Raw genomic sequence first — 19,066 nt, 5'->3', positions numbered from 1 at the left:
GCCCCAGAACGCCTCGTTGGACATTTCTCTTTTTCCATTTGTTTCTTCCGGGAACCAATCCAATCCGCGGAGCACCTCACACACCAGGACCTTTAGCGTACATTTTCTACCAATTGATCTCTATGCATTGACTTGCATAGAGCTCCCTGGTTGGTAATAGACGAGTTGGGATCGCGGAGAAACGCTCTCCGCAGACCCATTCTCACAGCGTTATAAACCTTTTTCTTTCTCGATATCAAGCCACACTTATTGTTTTTACTTTGGCTGTGAGTGTGTGTGTGCTCAGGATGAGTTTTGCGCTATCGCCGACCCGGAAACCACACCAGTAAGCCAGATCATTAAGTAGCGAGCCTCGCAACGTCTCGACCAATCAGAGCACACTGGGCTCACAGGGAGGGGGGCGGAGCTCCAACAAGCCGTGTAGGACAGAGAGTGAACACACATGCTATACAGAGATGCTGTGAGTTGATGCACAATATACATCTATTCTAGTAGACCTCAACAATGGAATTATGATCGGTAGAAATGGCCACGGGAGCTTTAAAGTATATAAGGGGAAATAAATCAGTCAACTTAAGATATAATTAATACAAATATGAAAACATGTCATCAATGATTTGCATTACAGGTTTTCTTTACCTTTCATTTATGAAAAGAAAAACCAAAGCAATATTTCTTTATTAAAAATAAATCAATTTGTGGGGAGAAGCTCACAGTGTATTCTCAGCTAATGTTTGTGACGAGCATTTTGTTTTTCCACATCATCTGTATTTTAGTAACCTCTCTGGATGAAAGCAGACATTACAGATGATACATATTTTTACAATTGTATTTCATCTTTAATCTTTGCTCTTGGCTGGCCTCCTGTTGACTCTCCCATGGATGTTTTCATTGCGACAAACAAATCCCCCTGAAATTAGAGTTTCCTGTGTTGCCTTTTAAATTAGATGCATCTGTGCTGGCTTGCTCTTTCCTTCAGAGGCATTTTTAAAACAAAAGTCCTTCCTTTTGTCGTTAGTTGCTATGTCCGTTGCTTAGTGCGGGACCACTGGGAAGCTGGTGTGTTGCCTAGCAGGACAGAAAGGAACGAAATAACCATTAACATTGAAAACTCCTGTTGTATTCGAACTGGGGCTGAGAAAAGCGGAGCGTGGTGTTAGCCGAGGAGAACACGGACATAGAAGCACGTTAGGGGGAAGTCCAAAACCTGTCCAAGTGAGGAACCAATGAGGAACTCACGTCGTGTTCCCACATTCACCAGCAGCAGTGAACGCAGACACTCCTAAAAAATGTCTTCGCAGGGTGTGAAGGATGTCAGAGATGTCCCGTAAATCAAAGTAAATGTGTGTCACTGCATGACCACATGTTTCCATATGCAAGATGTGGACTATAAGTAATTAAAACAGCAATAGACAAGTTTCTTCCTAACAAGTGGTCATGTCCTCTGATTGGTTTCCTTTTTACTAAGACACATTTAACGACTTATTCAGACAGTCAGGGGGAAGCAATACATATGTACTCAAATATGTTTGAAGTAATTCATTCTTTATTGCTAATTGTAGTAGTAACAGTCCACACCCCTAATAATTCAATTCAAGTCGTCTTACCTATTGTAAGATGCTTTCGATGTAATGATGTAATGTCTTCATTGATACAGCACATACAGTAACCCAAACACAACAGGGATTTCTCTCAAAAGTCTGGAATATTTTGTGTATAAAACCAATACTTATTTTAGAAATCATACCCAGTGTCAGACAGAATTAAAAAGTGAGAGTGAGGCTAATAAGGAACGATCTAAATCCACATCATTATCCCATATCCATTACATTGTGCAAATACGTTAAAGCACATCACTTGTCTATTGCCTCTTGAAAGTACTTTTGTACATGAAGTAATAAAGACAAATGGATAACATTTAGAGCTGCTCTTCATCAGGTAACACATCCTATCCTATAGTGTCCCGCCTTCCTCTCTACAAAGACCACTTTATGACTTTATGAGAGGGGAGTCTCCCTGCTCCAGTGGAAAACTAAAAGCGTCATTTGAACTTTGCAAGAGGTCAGTCAGAGTGAATGGAAGCAGTTCAGGTTGCAGCTGAGTGACACACACACACACACACACACACACACACACACACACACACACACACACACACACACACACACACACACACACACACACACACACACACACACACACACACACACACACACACACACGTATACATCACTTCAGGGGACATTACATTAACTTACATGCATTACCTGGAGACTTATCCTAACCTTAACCAGGACCTCCATTATGTCCGCATAAGGGGTGCGAGTCCCCACACGTGACTGTTTAAACAGATGTAGGTCCCCACAAGGATGGTAATGCTAGGCCACACACACACACACACACACACACACACACACACACACACACACACACACACACACACACACACACACACACACACACACACACACACACACACACACACACACACACACACACACACACACACACACACACACACTCTCTCTCTCTTATAGAAGACACATACCCTAACTTGTAAAGTCAACTTCAATGATGTTTACTTTACTCATTTTAAAAATGAATCAAGAAGCTGGAATGCTTTCAGTCCAAACACATTCACCTCTTTGCAATAACACCCTCAAATTAGGATAAGGCGTAATTGTATTCCTTTGAGTCGAAGTCTGTGCCTCCTGGAGAGGGTCCAGAAACCTTGCAGGGACATAAACGCTTTGTTACGGCCCACTTGGCTTCTTCCAAAGACACTTGGAAATGTCTGACGTGTTAAAGCAAAACATCCCATGGTCTAATAAACATTGATCTGAAGCCGTGTCAAAAGCAGCTGTTCATCCTGTCAAAGTCGTAGGGGTGTTAAATAAATCAGAAACATCGAAGAAAAGAGTTCTATGTTATGATCCACTAAAGTAAGGGATGATTCAAAACGAATAAATACTACTTTACGTAAACTTAAATAAGTTTAAGATGAAGAAGATGATGGCGACAATTTAATTAATTTAATCTCTTATGTGAGGGGGGAAAAGCGTCTGGCAAAAACACTGTCCTGCACTTCTCGTGTTTCTTTCATATAAAAACAGGACTTAACGTCCACATAGTTTAAACCCACTTCAAAACAAGAATGTGAATGTCCTAAATACCCTTTCATATATCACAGTAATGACTTGAAGATAACTGGTTCATCCCACCTGATCTGCCTCGAGGAAATAATAAAGAAGGATTAGGGATAAAGTATTATGAAATCCATATTTCATTAGCTGAAGTTCATATTTATGACGCACAGGATATGCTTGAATGCCGTAAAATGAGAAATATTTATATGAGTTTTAAGCGTAGAGCTATTTTATATTTTTTCCTTGATTCTGATTGGCTGAGCCGCTTTCAAAACGTACTTAACACTCTGTAAATAGACTGCTTTGACAGTATCACTGTTTGGATGTACAGTATTTGTTGTATTTAAACCTGTATGAAGTAGTTTTACATAAAACTCCAGATTGGGCTTACAAATAAAAACGGTCATAGTCCACTTGCCAGATGAATGGTGTGTTCAGCCAACTGTTACAAGCTGGATCTTAAAGAGTGAGATGTTTATGGGGTGTGACTGCGAGTCTGAGTGTGTGTGTGTGTGTGTGTGTGTGTGTGTGTGTGTGTGTGTGTGTGTGTGTGTGTGTGTGTGTGTGTGTGTGTGTGTGTGTGTGTGTGTGTGTGTGTGTGTGTGTGTGTCATCACGTATATTGAGTGCTACTGTCTGGAAATAAGCCCAATTTCCTGTCTCACCTAAATAGCAGTTATGCAACTAATTGTGTGTGTTGTGTCTGTCTGTGTGTGTGTTGTGTCTGTCTGTGTGTGTGTGCGTGTGCGTGTGCGTGTGTGTGTGTGTGTGTGTGTGTGTGTGTGTGTGTGTGTGTGTGTGTGTGTGTGTGTGTGTGCGCGTGTGCGTGTGCAGGAGAACTTGCTGCAGTCTGTGCTTCCTGTCTACATCTCCATGAAGATGAAGCTTGCCATCATGGAGCGCCTGCAGGACTGTAAGGACAAAGAGGAGCAGCAGCGCCTCGTCAAAGACAACAACTTCCACAGTCTGTACGTCAAGAGGCACGAGAACGTCAGGTACGACCCGAGAACACTCATCAACACATGCAAAGCTATCGATGTGTTGATTTATTGATCATTAGGTGGCCCTTCTCATCAGGAAGGTTAAAGTATGCACTTAGGGGAGGGTGTTATTGATCAGCCATCGAGACCTTTTAAGGGACATTTTTAATTGGCAAATTATCAATGGACTCTTTCCTGAACTTGTACTGTAATACAAGAGAGGTTTCTCCAGACACTTTTCAAACTTAATAAGCTTTTTTTTAATTTCCCCTATCCGTCTCCTTTATCTGCAGTTTCATAAATCCTCAGTCGTTCACAGGGAAACTTGTATTTTCCGTTCACTTCATTAAAAGCATAAAAGCACAAAAACAAAAATATGAAACTGCACCTTAAAAAAGGAAAAACATCTCAGAGATGTTATGCTTTTTCTATGAACTCGTTATGAAAAAAACCTACACAAAAAAGCACATATTTCTCTCAACACTTTTCATAACGACGGAGATTAGTACGTCATTTGGTTTTCAGCGCATTAACCCAGTTGTGGCTCTTTGTTTTACGAGGGTTTTATTCATTTAGCAAGTGCTGACAGGTTTTGGGTCGGCTTACAGTGAACTTTGGCAGATGGCACACCAGCTCGTTTTTGTTTTTTTCACAGAGTAGGTAGGCGAAATACAGCCTCTGCCTTATTGTAATAAGGAACTGGCATTATAGTGATTTTAAGAGGAAATGAATACACTAACAAAGCTTAGCTGTGGATTTTATCATGCAAATTGATTTCTGTTCCGAACAGACACACTGAAAAGACATCAAATCCAACTCAAATGACCACAAAAATAGCCAAACACACAGAAAAATAGAAATGCTAGAAGGCAATGTTGTCTTCTCGAAGATTAGGACACTAAACCTTTGGTCTTGGCTCATCAACAGGTCATTGTGAAGGCCTCAGTCATGTTTGCTGCTATGTTCATTTAGTAAAAAGGTGTTGAATGACAGACTGCCTCACTGACTCATCCCTGTAATTACTGCAGACGCTCATTACCTGAGCTTCTGTCTCGTGGAGCAGCTCGGCGTGTTCAGAAACAGCTGCTGTGTTCCTCTGCTGGACAACAGAATGGTTTCGTTTGACTTTTACCCATCTATCCTGTGCTGGATAGATGTGGTCATGACAAGTACAATTCATGCAACAGCTTACATCTAGTGCATTGTACTGTAGATGACTGACCACACACACAAGTTCAGTTTAGTTAATGGGGATGTTACAAGCTGGATTTTAAAGAGTGAGATGTGTGTGTGTGTGTGTGTGTGTGTGTGTGTGTGTGTGTGTGTGTGTGTGTGTGTGTGTGTGTGTGTGTGTGTGTGTGTGTGTGTGTGTGTGTGTGTGTGTGTGTGTGTGTGTGTGATCACCGCCACACCCTCATCTGTCAGCTGTGATGACCTGCATCCTGTAGCATGCTCAAGAAAATATTTACCTTATAAGAGCCGATTCTGACTCGCTAAAAATACAACAATACACAATAACTGTGTGTGTGTGTGTGTGTGTGTGTGTGTGTGTGTGTGTGCGTGCATGCTTGCGTGCGATGGGAAGAAAATAATCAATATAAAAAGGGGTATATTTAAGTGTAATAAAGCTAAGGCTTCGTACTATACTTTATTTCCCTAGTCAATATGTTAGTATATAATACACTGTATATATAAGTAATGACCTATAATGGATAATTTAATACATGTTTGAGGGTCGTTTTTTGTCTGAATGTGTCATGATTATAATTAATAATCATAATAATTTATTTTAAATGAAAGAAAGAAACTAAATTACATTTAAAAAATATAATTTATACCTCAAAAGTCTAAAAATAAAATGTATATCTACATCAGAGTACACACCTTTGTTTCTATTTACACAATTTGTTTTGTGTGCAATCCTAGTTTCTCTCTAGATGTATATGCATAGTTAGAAAAAGAGAAATTAAATATATAACTTACATATTAACACTTAACATTAATTATTTTGTTCAATTCTCAATACATGGATACACTGAATACACAAAAGAAAGAAAGAGTATTACACTTTTCCACCATTTTAAAGGGTGCTATATGCTCTTATTTACGCGCACTCGGTGTCCTGTAAAGGAGAACACGACGCTCTCGGGGGGATTACTTTGCAAATGTTGTATTTTCCGTCCCTGCTGTCAGACGACGTGTAAAGACAGGAGGCGTTCAGGTGCTTCTGCCAGACGTCCAGCTGGAGACGGGTCTGTCGGAGGTCAGAGGAGAAAACACTGGCCTCCTGTGCTCCGGCAGCTTTAATGAGGTCTGTGATTCAGCTCTGAACCAGACAGGCTTTTTAATCCTGATCAGGTCCAGCGGAGGTTAATGGGGTGAGGCTCGGAGCCTGTCTGCCTGAAGTCCTGCGCCCAAATTCAGAGGCTGTAATGGGTCGTAATGGGCCGGTGCGGGAGGGCGGAGGAAATCAGGCCAATATTTAAAGGACACATTAATTCTTTAAGCTTTTTGTCCTTAATTTGCTTTAATGTTATTATTTGCTGGTAGCAGACACATTCCAACTGCATTACAATTATTTCTGTATTTCAATATTTATTTAATTGTATTCGTTTTTGTTATTTATCCATTTTATTACATTTTTTATTTATTTTTTCATTTTATTAACTGATTCTCAGAAATGCAAGGTCACAGCAAATACATGTATTTGTTATTATTTATTTGGTACCACTTTACAATAAGACTACCCTTATAAAGGGTTTACGAATAGTTTGTAATTAATTTATTAATTAGGTTGTGAACACTTTATAAATCATTAATAAGCTTTTATAAGACATGAGATGAACAGGGCAACTCTGACCGGTTGCTTGCCAAATAGTGAGCCCACATGTATCTGCACTGCTAAGCCTTATAGTGGCTACCTAGCTTACTTCGTCTTCTTCATCAGCCAGCATCCTTGGTATCTGTTGCTCACTGAGTTGATTCTCGCTAATGGTGCATTTCCACTGCAGGGCCTAGCACGGCTTAGTACGGTATAGTTAGGCCTTGGTAGGCCAGGCTCACTTTATGCTGCGCTTCCATTACAGTTTAGTAGCCGGGGCAGTAACTATAGTAACGCAGTGTAGGCGGAGCCGTGACGTCATCTTCAATGATCAAATCAGGCGTTAGCTGTTAGCCCTCAGAGCTCACAGCTCCTCATATCTGTTCAGAAACTAGACAAAAGTTAAACGAGTACAAACCACAGACTGCCTGTGTCATGGAGGATACAGTCGCTGCTTTATTTATGTCTGTAGGCCGTTGCTGTGAGTGTGGACGGTCGGAGCATATATAGCGTTAGCTTAGCCAAGCTCCATTCAGGAAACAAGCATTTTAAAAGGGTTGTCGCCTGCCGTCTGTCTGCAGACTTGTCAAAGCATTAATTCATGGTTCTTACTAACCGGTATCAGTATGTTGTTACTTCGGCATCATTTTGAAACGTGTATTACAATTAAATCATGGTCATATGTTCCTTTTGTTGTAGTTGTAGCCCCCTTGCCAGCGATTCTCTCTGACCATTCAGCAGTCGAGAGTGTTTACGTCACTAGTTCAGCATACTCAGCCCGGTTGTTGGCCCGGTAAGAACCTCGATTTTTGGAGAGCCAGAAAACTGTGAAAAAGTACCCGTTAGCCGGAACTACCCCTAGTGGAAAAGCAAAAAAAAAACGGGCCGGGTTTGGCACGGCACGCTTAAACCGTGCTACGCGCTGCAGTGGAAATGCGCCATAAGTAGCCAATATAAGGCTTAGTCATCTTGCCAAATAGTGAGCCTGTGTTCGTGTGTTGATGTATGAAAACTGTTAGAACTGGTTTTTAATTTGGTTGTGCCTGGTGAAATGACGATAAAGGGAAACTGTTCTGTTCTATTTTCATTTTAAGAAATTATATTCTTACAGGGCATTCAAAACAAAATAATATACAGTGAAGAAAATTAACATCAAATATTGAAACATTTTTAAAATAAGAACGATACAATTGTACTATCTCAGAAAACATGGCATTTTTATTCTTGTAAATGTGCAAGTTTTATTATATTTTTACAACTTTTATCTAAGTGTATCCAAGTTTTTCCTGAATGTAATGTTTTATTTTGTAATATTGCCTCCCTCCCAGTTGCATAAATATGTATTATTTTAATCGGCCCTAATTTACCGTCATCGTTGTGTGTGTTAAACTGTCTAAAATGTATAATTTCTTTCTTACAGTATTCTGTATGCCGACATCGTTGGCTTCACGCAGCTGGCCAGTGACTGTTCTCCCAAAGAGCTCGTCATCATGCTCAATGAACTGTTTGGAAAATTTGATCAAATCGCCAAGGTGAGTAAACATTATTGTGTCATTATTACAAAAACGCCACCACCCTCTAAGCTGATGTTGACATTTTACGACTCGTACAAAGTAACAATACAAAGATTACGGTGGTGAGATTTCTGATAAACCTCACACTGGCTGGGAAATCTGTTTTAAACAAGGAAACACTCTCTCCTTATCTCCACCACCAAAGCACTCAGTAATCAAACACTGCGTATTGATCGACTCCCATGTGTTGCCATGTGCACACACACTGCTTACCCACAATTGAATGCAACCAGTTTGTTTCTATTTGCATTAAACCCGTTCCCTCTCTTCTATCCTGTATCCATTAAAGGAAAATGAATGCATGAGAATCAAGATCCTGGGAGATTGCTACTACTGTGTGTCGGGGCTGCCGGTCTCTCTGCCGAGACACGCCAAGAACTGCGTCAAAATGGGCCTGGACATGTGTGAAGCCATCAAGTGAGTGTGTGCCGACCGATACACCTTCATGCTCTGAAACATATAGAGTCCTGCAGGGAAATCTGTACGCCATCCACATTTGCATCGTGCTTTCTCGCTTGACAACAACCGAAAGGCATTTTTACATTGAGGAAATTAGCTCTGAGGCTAACAAAGGCTTGTGATACTTACACGTTTTGTTCCACAAGATAATCTTTACACAATAACACAAGGCTATCAATGAAGTACATGTGATTGTACACATGTGTGGTGTAGTGGGTAGTGCGTTGGTGATCGGATCAGGCGGGTCACAGGTTCAAACCCCACTGCAGTCAGCATGTTTCTCAATGTCGAGGAAAGCTGCTCCAGAGCCACTATTTCAAGCATACTACGTCATCGAGTGCCGCCGAAGGACTGTTCCAATGTCCAGGATACTTGGAATTCTACCGAGCCCGGCGTACTTCGCAGCGAGAAATGTCGAGGCTGCACATGTGTAGACTCCGCGGTCTTAAAATCCTCACAATGCTTTGCACACGGACCAATTTCCCCAAATCTGTGGCGGAAAATGTAAGGCGGGGCCTCTCGTATGACGCACACCTGCACACTTGCTCGCCTGTTCCACTCTTCGTTTTCCGAATGCCAGGAAGGATTCGTGCCTCGCTTCTGAAGCAAGACGCTCGGAAGACATGTGCTACCAAGCAAGCGTACTCGACATTGAGAAACACCCGTAATGTAATGTACCCAAAAACGTTGGTCGTCTCAGTTAGCTACTTGTTAGCATCCGCCTTTTTTAAGATACTATAAAACATAAACAATACTTGAACAAAACGTCAACATCGTTTAAGCACAAAGCCTTATTTCAGTCATCTCACCAAATTAATTAAATCCATTGGAGTGATACCTAGATATGCACAAGTTCAAACATGACATTATTACAACAGTAGGTACATCTCATGGAAAGTCCCATAGAAACAACCTCCAACAGCAATTAGCTTTACTCGTATCGTGCCGTCTTCTATCGTGATGTGCGTAAACGCCATGTTCTGCACACAGGAACAACATGGAGAACAACTGTATTGATAATAATGAATCTCTGCAGGCAGGTGCGCGACGCCACAGGAGTGGACATCAACATGAGGGTGGGGGTGCACTCGGGAAACGTGCTCTGCGGCGTCATCGGCCTCCGCAAGTGGCAGTTTGACGTGTGGTCACATGACGTCACGCTGGCCAATCACATGGAGTCTGGAGGCCTTCCTGGGTACGTCGTATTGCTTGAGTGATGTATATCTTATTACATGTTTATATATCATATTTTCGTATTATTCTATACACATCTGTTCTTATTAAACGGGAGATTACAAATGTTGTTTTGTAGATCCGCAATTAGTTAATTTTGAGCTTATTATTAATTTGTTAATTAATATAATGTTTTAAAATACCGCAAGCTTTTTTAAATTCTGTTTTCAGTTTTTGTTGCACATATTCCATTATGTTTTGTAAAGTAGTTTCACCAGGGACTAAGTAGACATATATATAGGATGCAATATAGACATTATTAGTCTTTAGAAAAGTGTCTCAAGGGATAAATGTTGGATGGACGTTTGCCTGTCTTAAATAAATAGGAAGTGGAAAACTAAATATAAAATACAATATACCAAGATAAGCATTTGAATCTCTCTCCTCTCTCTTCAGTCGTGTTCACATCACAGAGGCGACTCTGAAGCACCTGAACAAAGCGTACGAAGTGGAAGATGGAAACGGCCACCTCAGAGACCTTTACCTGAAGGAGAGCAACGTCCAGTCGTACCTGGTCATTGATCCTCGGGTGAGTCCTCTAATTTAAAGCTCTCCTATTATGCAAAATCCTCTTCTTCATGTCTCTTCCACATCAACATGTGTCCCCTCTTCTTCATGTCTCTTCTACATCAACACGTGTCCCCTCTTCTTCATGTCTCTTCCACATCAACATGTGTCCCCTCTTCTTCATGTCTCTTCTACATCAACATGTGTCCCCTCTTCTTCATGTCTCTTCCACATCAACATGTGTCCCCTCTTCTTCATGTCTCTTCTACATCAACACGTGTCCCCTCTTCTTCATGTCTCTTCCACATCAACATGTGTCCCCTCTTCTTCATGTCTCTTCTACATCAACATGTGTCCCCTCTTCTTCATGTCTCTTCTACATCAACATGTGTCCCCTCTTCTTCATGTCTCTTCTACATCAACATGTGTCCCTCTTCTTCATGTCTCTTCTACATCAACATGTGTCCCCTCTTCTTCATGTCTCTTCTACATCAACATGTGTCCCCTCTTCTTCATGGCTCTTCTACATCAACATGTGTCCCCTCTTCTTCATGGCTCTTCTCCATCAACATGTGTCCCCTCTTCTTCATGTCTCTTCTACATCAACATGTGTCCCCTCTTCTTCATGTCTCTTCTACATCAACATGTGTCCCCTCTTCTTCATGGCTCTTCTACATCAACATGTGTCCCCTCTTCTTCATGTCTCTTCTACATCAACATGTGTCCCCTCTTCTTCATGTCTCTTCTACATCAACATGTGTCCCCTCTTCTTCATGTCTCTTCTACATCAACATGTGTCCCCTCTTCTTCATGGCTCTTCTACATCAACATGTGTCCCCTCTTCTTCATGTCTCTTCTACATCAACATGTGTCCCCTCTTCTTCATGTCTCTTCTACATCAACATGTGTCCCCTCTTCTTCATGTCTCTTCTACATCAACATGTGTCCCCTCTTATTCACGTCTCTTCTACATCAACATGTGTCCCCTCTTCTTCATGTCTCTTCTACATCAACATGTGTCCCCTCGTCTTCATGTCTCTTCTACATCAACATGTGTCCCCTCTTCTTCATGTCTCTTCTACATCAACATGTGTCCCCTCTTCTTCATGTCTCTTCTACATCAACATGTGTCCCCTCTTCTTCATGTCTCTTCTACATCAACATGTGTCCCCTCTTCTTCATGTCTCTTCTACATCAACATGTGTCCCCTCTTCTTCATGTCTCTTCTACATCAACATGTGTCCCCTCTTCTTCGTGTCTCTTCTACATCAACATGTGTCCCCTCTTCTTCATGTCTCTTCTACATCAACATGTGTCCCCTCTTCTTCATGTCTCTTCTACATCAACATGTGTCCCCTCTTCTTCATGTCTCTTCTACATCAACATGTGTCCCCTCTTCTTCATGTCTCTTCTACATCAACATGTGTCCCCTCTTCTTCATGTCTCTTCTTCATCAACATGTGTCCCCTCTGTGGAAAGAGACTCTGAAAGTTTCAGGAACAAAGATTCTCTCTCTTTTTGATCCATTTCTATAAAAACCTGTCTGAAAATGAGCGGATCAGATTTTGGCCACTTTATGATGTCATAACGATGTGTTGTCTTGAGTAACCATTAGCCAATCAGCAACCAAGGTAACCCCCCCCCCCCCCCCCACCTTATCACCTGAATCTCCTCTAGAGCACCTTTGAGTTCTTTGTAACCACATCTCTCTCAGAGGGGCGTGGGGAGGGGCTCCTTATTTTCATCTAAAGTAACAGACAGAGAATCAGCACTTTGGAAACAGGGCTGAAACAGAGGGGATTATGGGTAATGCTGCAACGATCTGTTTGGTGTTTGGTGTTTTGGAGCCACTTCAGAGACATGTTTTGTATTTATCTGAGACCCCAGTGTACCGTAAGTGTAATGTTGTCGTGTGTGTGTGTGTGTGTGTGTGTGTGTGTGTGTGTGTGTGTGTGTGTGTGTGTGTGTGTGTGTGTGTGTGTGTGTGTGTGTGTGTGTGTGTGTGTGAAGTCTAAGGACCCGTCGTTGAACAGCCGCAATGCCGTTAAACCTCGAGTGAACGACGGTCTGAAGATGAGGGCGTCGGTGAGAATGACTCGATACCTGGAGTCCTGGGGGGCCGTCAAACCTTTCGCCCACCTGCAGAACCGAGAGGGCTTCACCCCGGAGGCTATCGTCAACGGGAAGTCACGCCTCAAGGTGAGCAGAGGAGGGAAGTAGTGGAGTACAAATACTTTGTTACTGTACTTAAGTACATTTTTCTGGTATCAGTACTTTACTCCACTTATTTTTCTGACAACTTTTTACTTTCTACTTCTCACATGTTGAACTCAAATACCTGTACTTTCTACTTCTTACATGTTGAACTCAAATACCTGTACTTTCTACTTCTTACATGTTGAACTCAAATACCTGTACTTTCTACTTCTTACATGTTGAACACAAATACCTGAACTTTCTACTTCTTACATGTTGAACTCAAATACCTGAACTTTCTACTTCTTACATGTTGAACTCAAATACCTGTACTTTCTACTTCTTACATGTTGAACTCAAATACCTGTACTTTCTACTTCTCTCATGTTGAACCCAAATACCTGTACTTTCTACTTCTCTCATGTTGAACTCAAATACCTGTACTTTCTACTTGCGTGCCTATTGGTTTGAACACGATCCGTGTATCCATCACTTCCTGGTCTTCTCTAAAGAAGAGGGACCAATGGAAACGTTGTCATGTTGCCGTTGTTCAGCATGGAAACATTCATTAGCTAACAACGACATTATTGTTCTATTAATATAAAGGGAGGTCAGGTACTCTTTAAAGCAGCTGCTAGCTATGGGTACTTTTTACTGAAGTACACTTCAAAGCTCTTTACTTTCACTTGAGTAAAGAAGTTTAGTCAGTACTTCTACTTTCACCAGAGTATTTTTAAACACGGGTATCTGTACTTCTACTTGAGTAAAGGATGTGTGTACTTTTTCCAGCCCTGACAGTGAAAAGACAGACATTAATAGATGGCTTTATTTACTATATTACTTACCTTCTCCTGAGTTAAACAATGGATGAAGTTGCACACAATCGAGTGACGAAGGAATGAGTTCGATGAGAGCCTGAAATAAGGGTCTGTGGTTGACACAAGTTTATGAGATTAAAATACATCAGTAAACATCCTGTAGCTTTAAAACGGCGTTTGCTAACAAGTGACTGAATGACACGACTCAACATCATCACATTAGCCGCCTTTAGCTTAGCAGTGGAGAGGGGAGTCGTGTGATCGTGGTGAAGTTTCCTTTAAAGCCTAACTTTAGCTTCTTAGTTCTGGAGATTTAATTAGATAAATTTGGATTAGATTGACTTTGTGTTTTACTTATTGTATTTATTTGAAAAAGGACCATGCATAGAAATACATTCATCTCAGACAAGAGAAGAGCCAGATTTAAGCTAATAGCTCATTTCCATCTGCAGCCCTTAGTAGGTACATAACAATCAACCCTAAAAACATTGCATAATCTCTATCACACAAACAATTATAAAACAGATTAAAGTACAGGTCTTTCACTTCTCCAAGTACAGCAAAGGTGTTTACAATACACATAAAACACTATTAACTCCTAGAAATATACAATATACAGTAGTGAAGCAGCAATAATGCCCCTTTCACACCAAGGCTTTTCCCGTTCTGGCTCCGTGCTAGAGCTTTTCTGGTTCGGAACCGGTTCTTCGGTTCAGCTCCCGCTCTGTTCACACCTCCCAGAGTCCGGCTGGTGCTGCGTCATCGTTTGTGTCATGACGTAACTGTTTGCGGTTTTGCTTCATAAAGCCAAACCGCGCGGAACCCCCTCACATCGACAACAACAACAATGGCCGATTGTATTGAAGCGCTACTCGTTTTGCTTTTGCTCTGTCGAAACGAAATGGAAGAAATGGGACGACTTTCCTACCAACTTTACAGTCGTTACATGCTACATTCAAAAGTTCTTTGGACCGCGTGCTCCCCTCCAGCTTCCTCTGTACCTCTTCGGTCTCTTCAGTGAACCACTGCCGCTTGTTAAGTTTTAGGTTTTCCATCGTTGTGTACAAACTGGATAAAACGTGGGCTTTTTGTTGTTGTTAGAGGTTGATCCCGCCTCTGCCCCCGCCCCCGCCTCCGACGTAAGCATATGCGGTGCTTGCTTTCTAGACCGACAACTTTTTGGTGCTTGAAACGAACCGGGTTCCGCTGCGGTGTGAACAGGAAAAACCGGTGCTTTTCAAGCTCCAGCTCCGAACCGGCCCTGGATCCGCGTTGGTGTGAAAGGGGCATTAGTGAATCAAATATAGAAATGATAACTATAAAAAAAAGTTGCATAGGTTGAATTTCAATGTGTTCAGATTTCAACACTTACATTATCTTGCGTCTTTATTCTTATTATTCATGTGTTTCTTTCCAGGACATCCCTCTACGGTCCACCATCTCCAGGATCACTGAGAGGTAAGAACGACACTTTATTGGATTTTTGCCAACATCGATATCTTGCAATTTAGACATAAAAATACAAGGCTTTTCGAAAACGTACACAATCCGGTTCGGAGAAATAAGAAAACGTCTTCAACTGAGGGAATGTGTGCTGTGAAACATGCCATATTTATTTGAATGTAACACGATTAAAATGTTTTTAATGCATCCTACTTAAAATAATTCGACCCGTTTTAAAAGTTGCTAATGAATGTCAATGTCCCAGAAATGCAATTCCCTTGTATTTTTTTTATTTGTAACGCTGTTTCGGACACTTTAAAAAACCTTTACAACGCAGACATATTTTCCGTTTTGCACTTGCTTTAAAAACGTTTGCAAACATATTATATTATATATATATTGGACATATTTGATCTGCTGAAACCAAATACATGCAGTTATCGTGCAACAATAGCTGCTAATAATGAATTCACATGTTGAGTCTCCATTTGTGACTTTCGATTATTTACCTGCTTATTAAACTATAACACACACACTCTTGCTGGAAGTCGGCCCATGTTAACATCACTGTTGACTTTCCTGAATCTTCATCATCTCATCGCTCCGTCACATTTCATTAACTATCATTTCTATGTGAGAGGATATTTTAGGCATTATGTGTAATATATAACGGTGCTTCTCAAAGTGTGGTCCGCGGACCACTGGTGGTCCGTGAGCGCCCCTAGTGGTCCGTAAGTATATTGGTAACATTTCACATTTGAAATAAATTAATCTATTTAAGTTTTCCGCACTCTCGCGGGAATATCTCCGCAATGGAGCGAGGTTAAGTTTCACTTTCGATTGCATGATATAGCCCAGCACAACACCTTCGTCACACATGTTGCCACTTGTTTGTACCATTTTCAGGCGATTTGTAATCTGTTCTAGAAAAACGATGTGTTTGGATATGTGTGGAGTTAGGTGGTCCGCGAGTGTTTTTTAATTGGTTAAGTGTCCTTGGTATGAAAAAGTTTGAGAAACACTGATATATAAGATACTTCTCACGGGAGCTTAGATATTGTGATGGAAAAATAATGGGTGAGCATTATCAGAATCCAGACAACTTGTATATTTATATTTTCATACATGTTATCTATTTTGGGTTATCATTACAGGTTAAAATAATACACATTTGAACTGATATTCTTAGTTGATTGCGTCCATTAAGACCATATTTTCTCGTTTTTATTACGTTTTATGTCTCAATATGTAAAATAAGTATTTTGTTAAATCAAATCACATCAAAGTGTACGTATATAGCCAATATCACGTAAAACACGTTTCCCTCAGTGGACTTATAATAATGGAAAGACATACAAGAAAAGACAATACAAATACAATTAAACATAAAATACCACAAAATGTAGGAACCAGGATATGGAATAATCTGAAACTGCTCCAACTAAAGGCTTTGTTGAAAAGGAAGGTCTTCTAAAAAGATGCATACGTTTCCAGAACAGAGATGTAAAAGTCTAGTAAAGCCACGATAACATAACAAATTGTTTCATTTTGTTATAGTCCACGTTTTTACGGAGGATGTTTTTGATATCTCTTTGTAGATAAATCACAAAATACTCCCAAAAGCCATTAACGATAATGTGTTTCCAACATGTTTTTGTAACTAACCGTTCTATCAGGCTATGAAGGGTATAAGAACCAAACCTTCAGAATACAGAGAGAAATGAAACTGGAAGGCTTGGCGTACAGCAGTGCTAATGAAATGGAGATATAAAAGTATGAGAAACTAATTAGTTTTGAAGCCTTGAAAGATACATGCAAAAACACTTAGCAAAACAGAACTGGTGAATAGGGGGGGGGGGGGGAACCACTTCTGAATGTCAACATAACATTGAACCTAGTTGGCTTGGAGAGTGAATACACATACTATACAGAGATGCTGTTTGAGAAACCAATGTGAGTTTGGAACATTGAACAATGTAAATGTATTCTATTCGACCTCAACGATGGAATTATGATCAGTAGAAATGACCATGACATGGGACCTTTAAGTGTTTTTGAATTTATGAGATATAAAACAGACTAGGGAAACAGTTTTCAAATCAGATGTTATTTGACAGTAAATCAGCATATGTTTCCAAAGGCAAAAGGAGTGTTCGAGGAGTTTCAATAAACATTTTCCAACAAAACGTTGTCGGCGAGGGTCATCTGAGTCCAGCTGTGATTTGGCAGAAGCCCTCTTCATCACTTATGCATGGACAAATTGGTTTGCAGTACTTAATGTTAGATTGTCCTTTGGACGACTATTTGAAGTGTAGCGACTGATCAGTATCTACACAAACAGTGTGTGCTGCAGTTATGTGATTAGAGAAGATAAGTGTGTGTGCCTAAAAGCATAATCCTTCCTCCCTGTGCGAGCGGAAACTTGTTTTACATCGGAAATTGTTCATTTCATTCATGCGGGCAGCAGCCGGCGTGTGAGGTAACAGTGAAGCTGGAGGACGTTACACAGCAGGGTTTATTATGTATGTGGTTGAACGTAGGACTCGGCAATATATCAGTTTTATATCAACATCGTGATATGAGAGTAGACGTCGAAATGTGGCATGAATATTGTTGATTCCTGGATTGAATAGCTAAATCCCAGTAGTGGATCTAGTTTGTCGTGTTTGTCCTCCCCACCAAGTCATTATATCCACATCACTGACTGAGATTATGTCAGATTATGAATCATCAATAGTCAATACTACAAAATCAATTAAAGTGCTCTGAGCACCAGGAAAAGTGCTATATAAATAACATTATTATTGATATCAAGGTATTTGGTCAAAGATAATGTGATATTTGTTGCCGTTATCCGTAGCCCTGAGCCCAAGGTGACACAAATGCTATTATTTGCTGCTTTTGGATGTTTTTTTTTTACATTTCTCTATAAGTGAATCATCATGCCTCTGCACCTGGAACGCCGTGGCTCGAGGCTTTGTGTTTCTAGTTCTGTCCATTCTCGTAAATATCTTATTATCTCGGGAATACCTGGAAAGAATTTCTTCCAATTTGGAGAAAACATCCGCTTGGACTCGAAGATGATCATGTTCAAACGTTGAGGTCAAATGTAGGGCTGCATCATATTGAAGACATTTTTTTTTTTTATGACTGATATTGAAATTGCGATATTAGAGGGAATGATTTACGCATATAGTGCCTTTACAACATATCGCACTTACTTTGTTTTGTATATTGGGTTAGTCCATAGTGTGACCAAGTTTAGCTTCAATGTGCAGCCTTATTTAAATGTCATGGTAACCTTTCAATATATGTTTTTGGCAAAAGCCCAAGAATCAATACACTTACGGTACGTCCACACGGCAGCGTCGCGTTGAAGCTGGCGGGCGTGTCTAGCGTGCGACCAACAACCAATCACATTAATCTCCCGCCCCGGGCACACAAGCAGCGGTTTTATTGGCTCAAGCTTGTACTGGCATATGATTTGATTGGCTGGTGCTTCCGTCGACGCTTGAAAAGTTGAACTTTCGAAGCGAGCAACGGAGGCAAAGCGACGCGACGGAACCACAATGCGGGTCGGCAAAGCCTGACGTCACCCCATTCAAAGTGAATGGGAAGCGTGTCCGTTGGTGGAGGCAACCACAAGGCGTCAAATCCAATTCAAGGCTTCCGAAGAATATTGAGGGTGGTTGTTTCAAGGATTAAACAGTCACCGCAGTGGATTCAAAGATGAGCACTTGGAGGCAGGAGTTCCAGATCATTGTTTTTATTGTAATTTGTTGATTCTTGTTTGTCTTAATCGTTTTCTGGTTGATCTGGTAGGAATCACATCTTAGTTCAAACATAATATTCGTACTTCAAATGATAATCCAGCAAAGCAGTTATCTCTT

General features: G+C 40.8%; 1 protein-coding gene across 4 annotated transcripts in view; it reads left to right on the top strand.

Moving 5' to 3' along the window:
• Window positions 1-19,066, top strand: part of adcy7 (adenylate cyclase 7) — a 111,499-nt gene that overhangs the window by 72,406 nt on the left and 20,027 nt on the right. For all 4 annotated transcript variants that reach the window (XM_034077338.2, XM_034077324.2, XM_034077331.2 and 1 more), the window contains exons 6-12: window positions 3,980-4,140; window positions 8,367-8,478; window positions 8,810-8,937; window positions 10,016-10,174; window positions 10,609-10,741; window positions 12,730-12,918; window positions 15,151-15,191. In XM_034077338.2, the coding sequence (XP_033933229.1) occupies window positions 3,980-4,140; window positions 8,367-8,478; window positions 8,810-8,937; window positions 10,016-10,174; window positions 10,609-10,741; window positions 12,730-12,918; window positions 15,151-15,191 (923 nt within the window). The remainder of the gene's footprint in view (window positions 1-3,979; window positions 4,141-8,366; window positions 8,479-8,809; window positions 8,938-10,015; window positions 10,175-10,608; window positions 10,742-12,729; window positions 12,919-15,150; window positions 15,192-19,066) is intronic.

The sequence above is a fragment of the Pseudochaenichthys georgianus genome, chromosome 3, assembly GCF_902827115.2.
Source record: "Pseudochaenichthys georgianus chromosome 3, fPseGeo1.2, whole genome shotgun sequence".
NCBI classification, from domain to species: Eukaryota; Metazoa; Chordata; class Actinopteri; order Perciformes; family Channichthyidae; genus Pseudochaenichthys; species Pseudochaenichthys georgianus.
The sequence above is the reverse complement of the archived record's forward strand: the minus strand, read 5'-3'. Positions and strand labels throughout refer to the sequence as shown.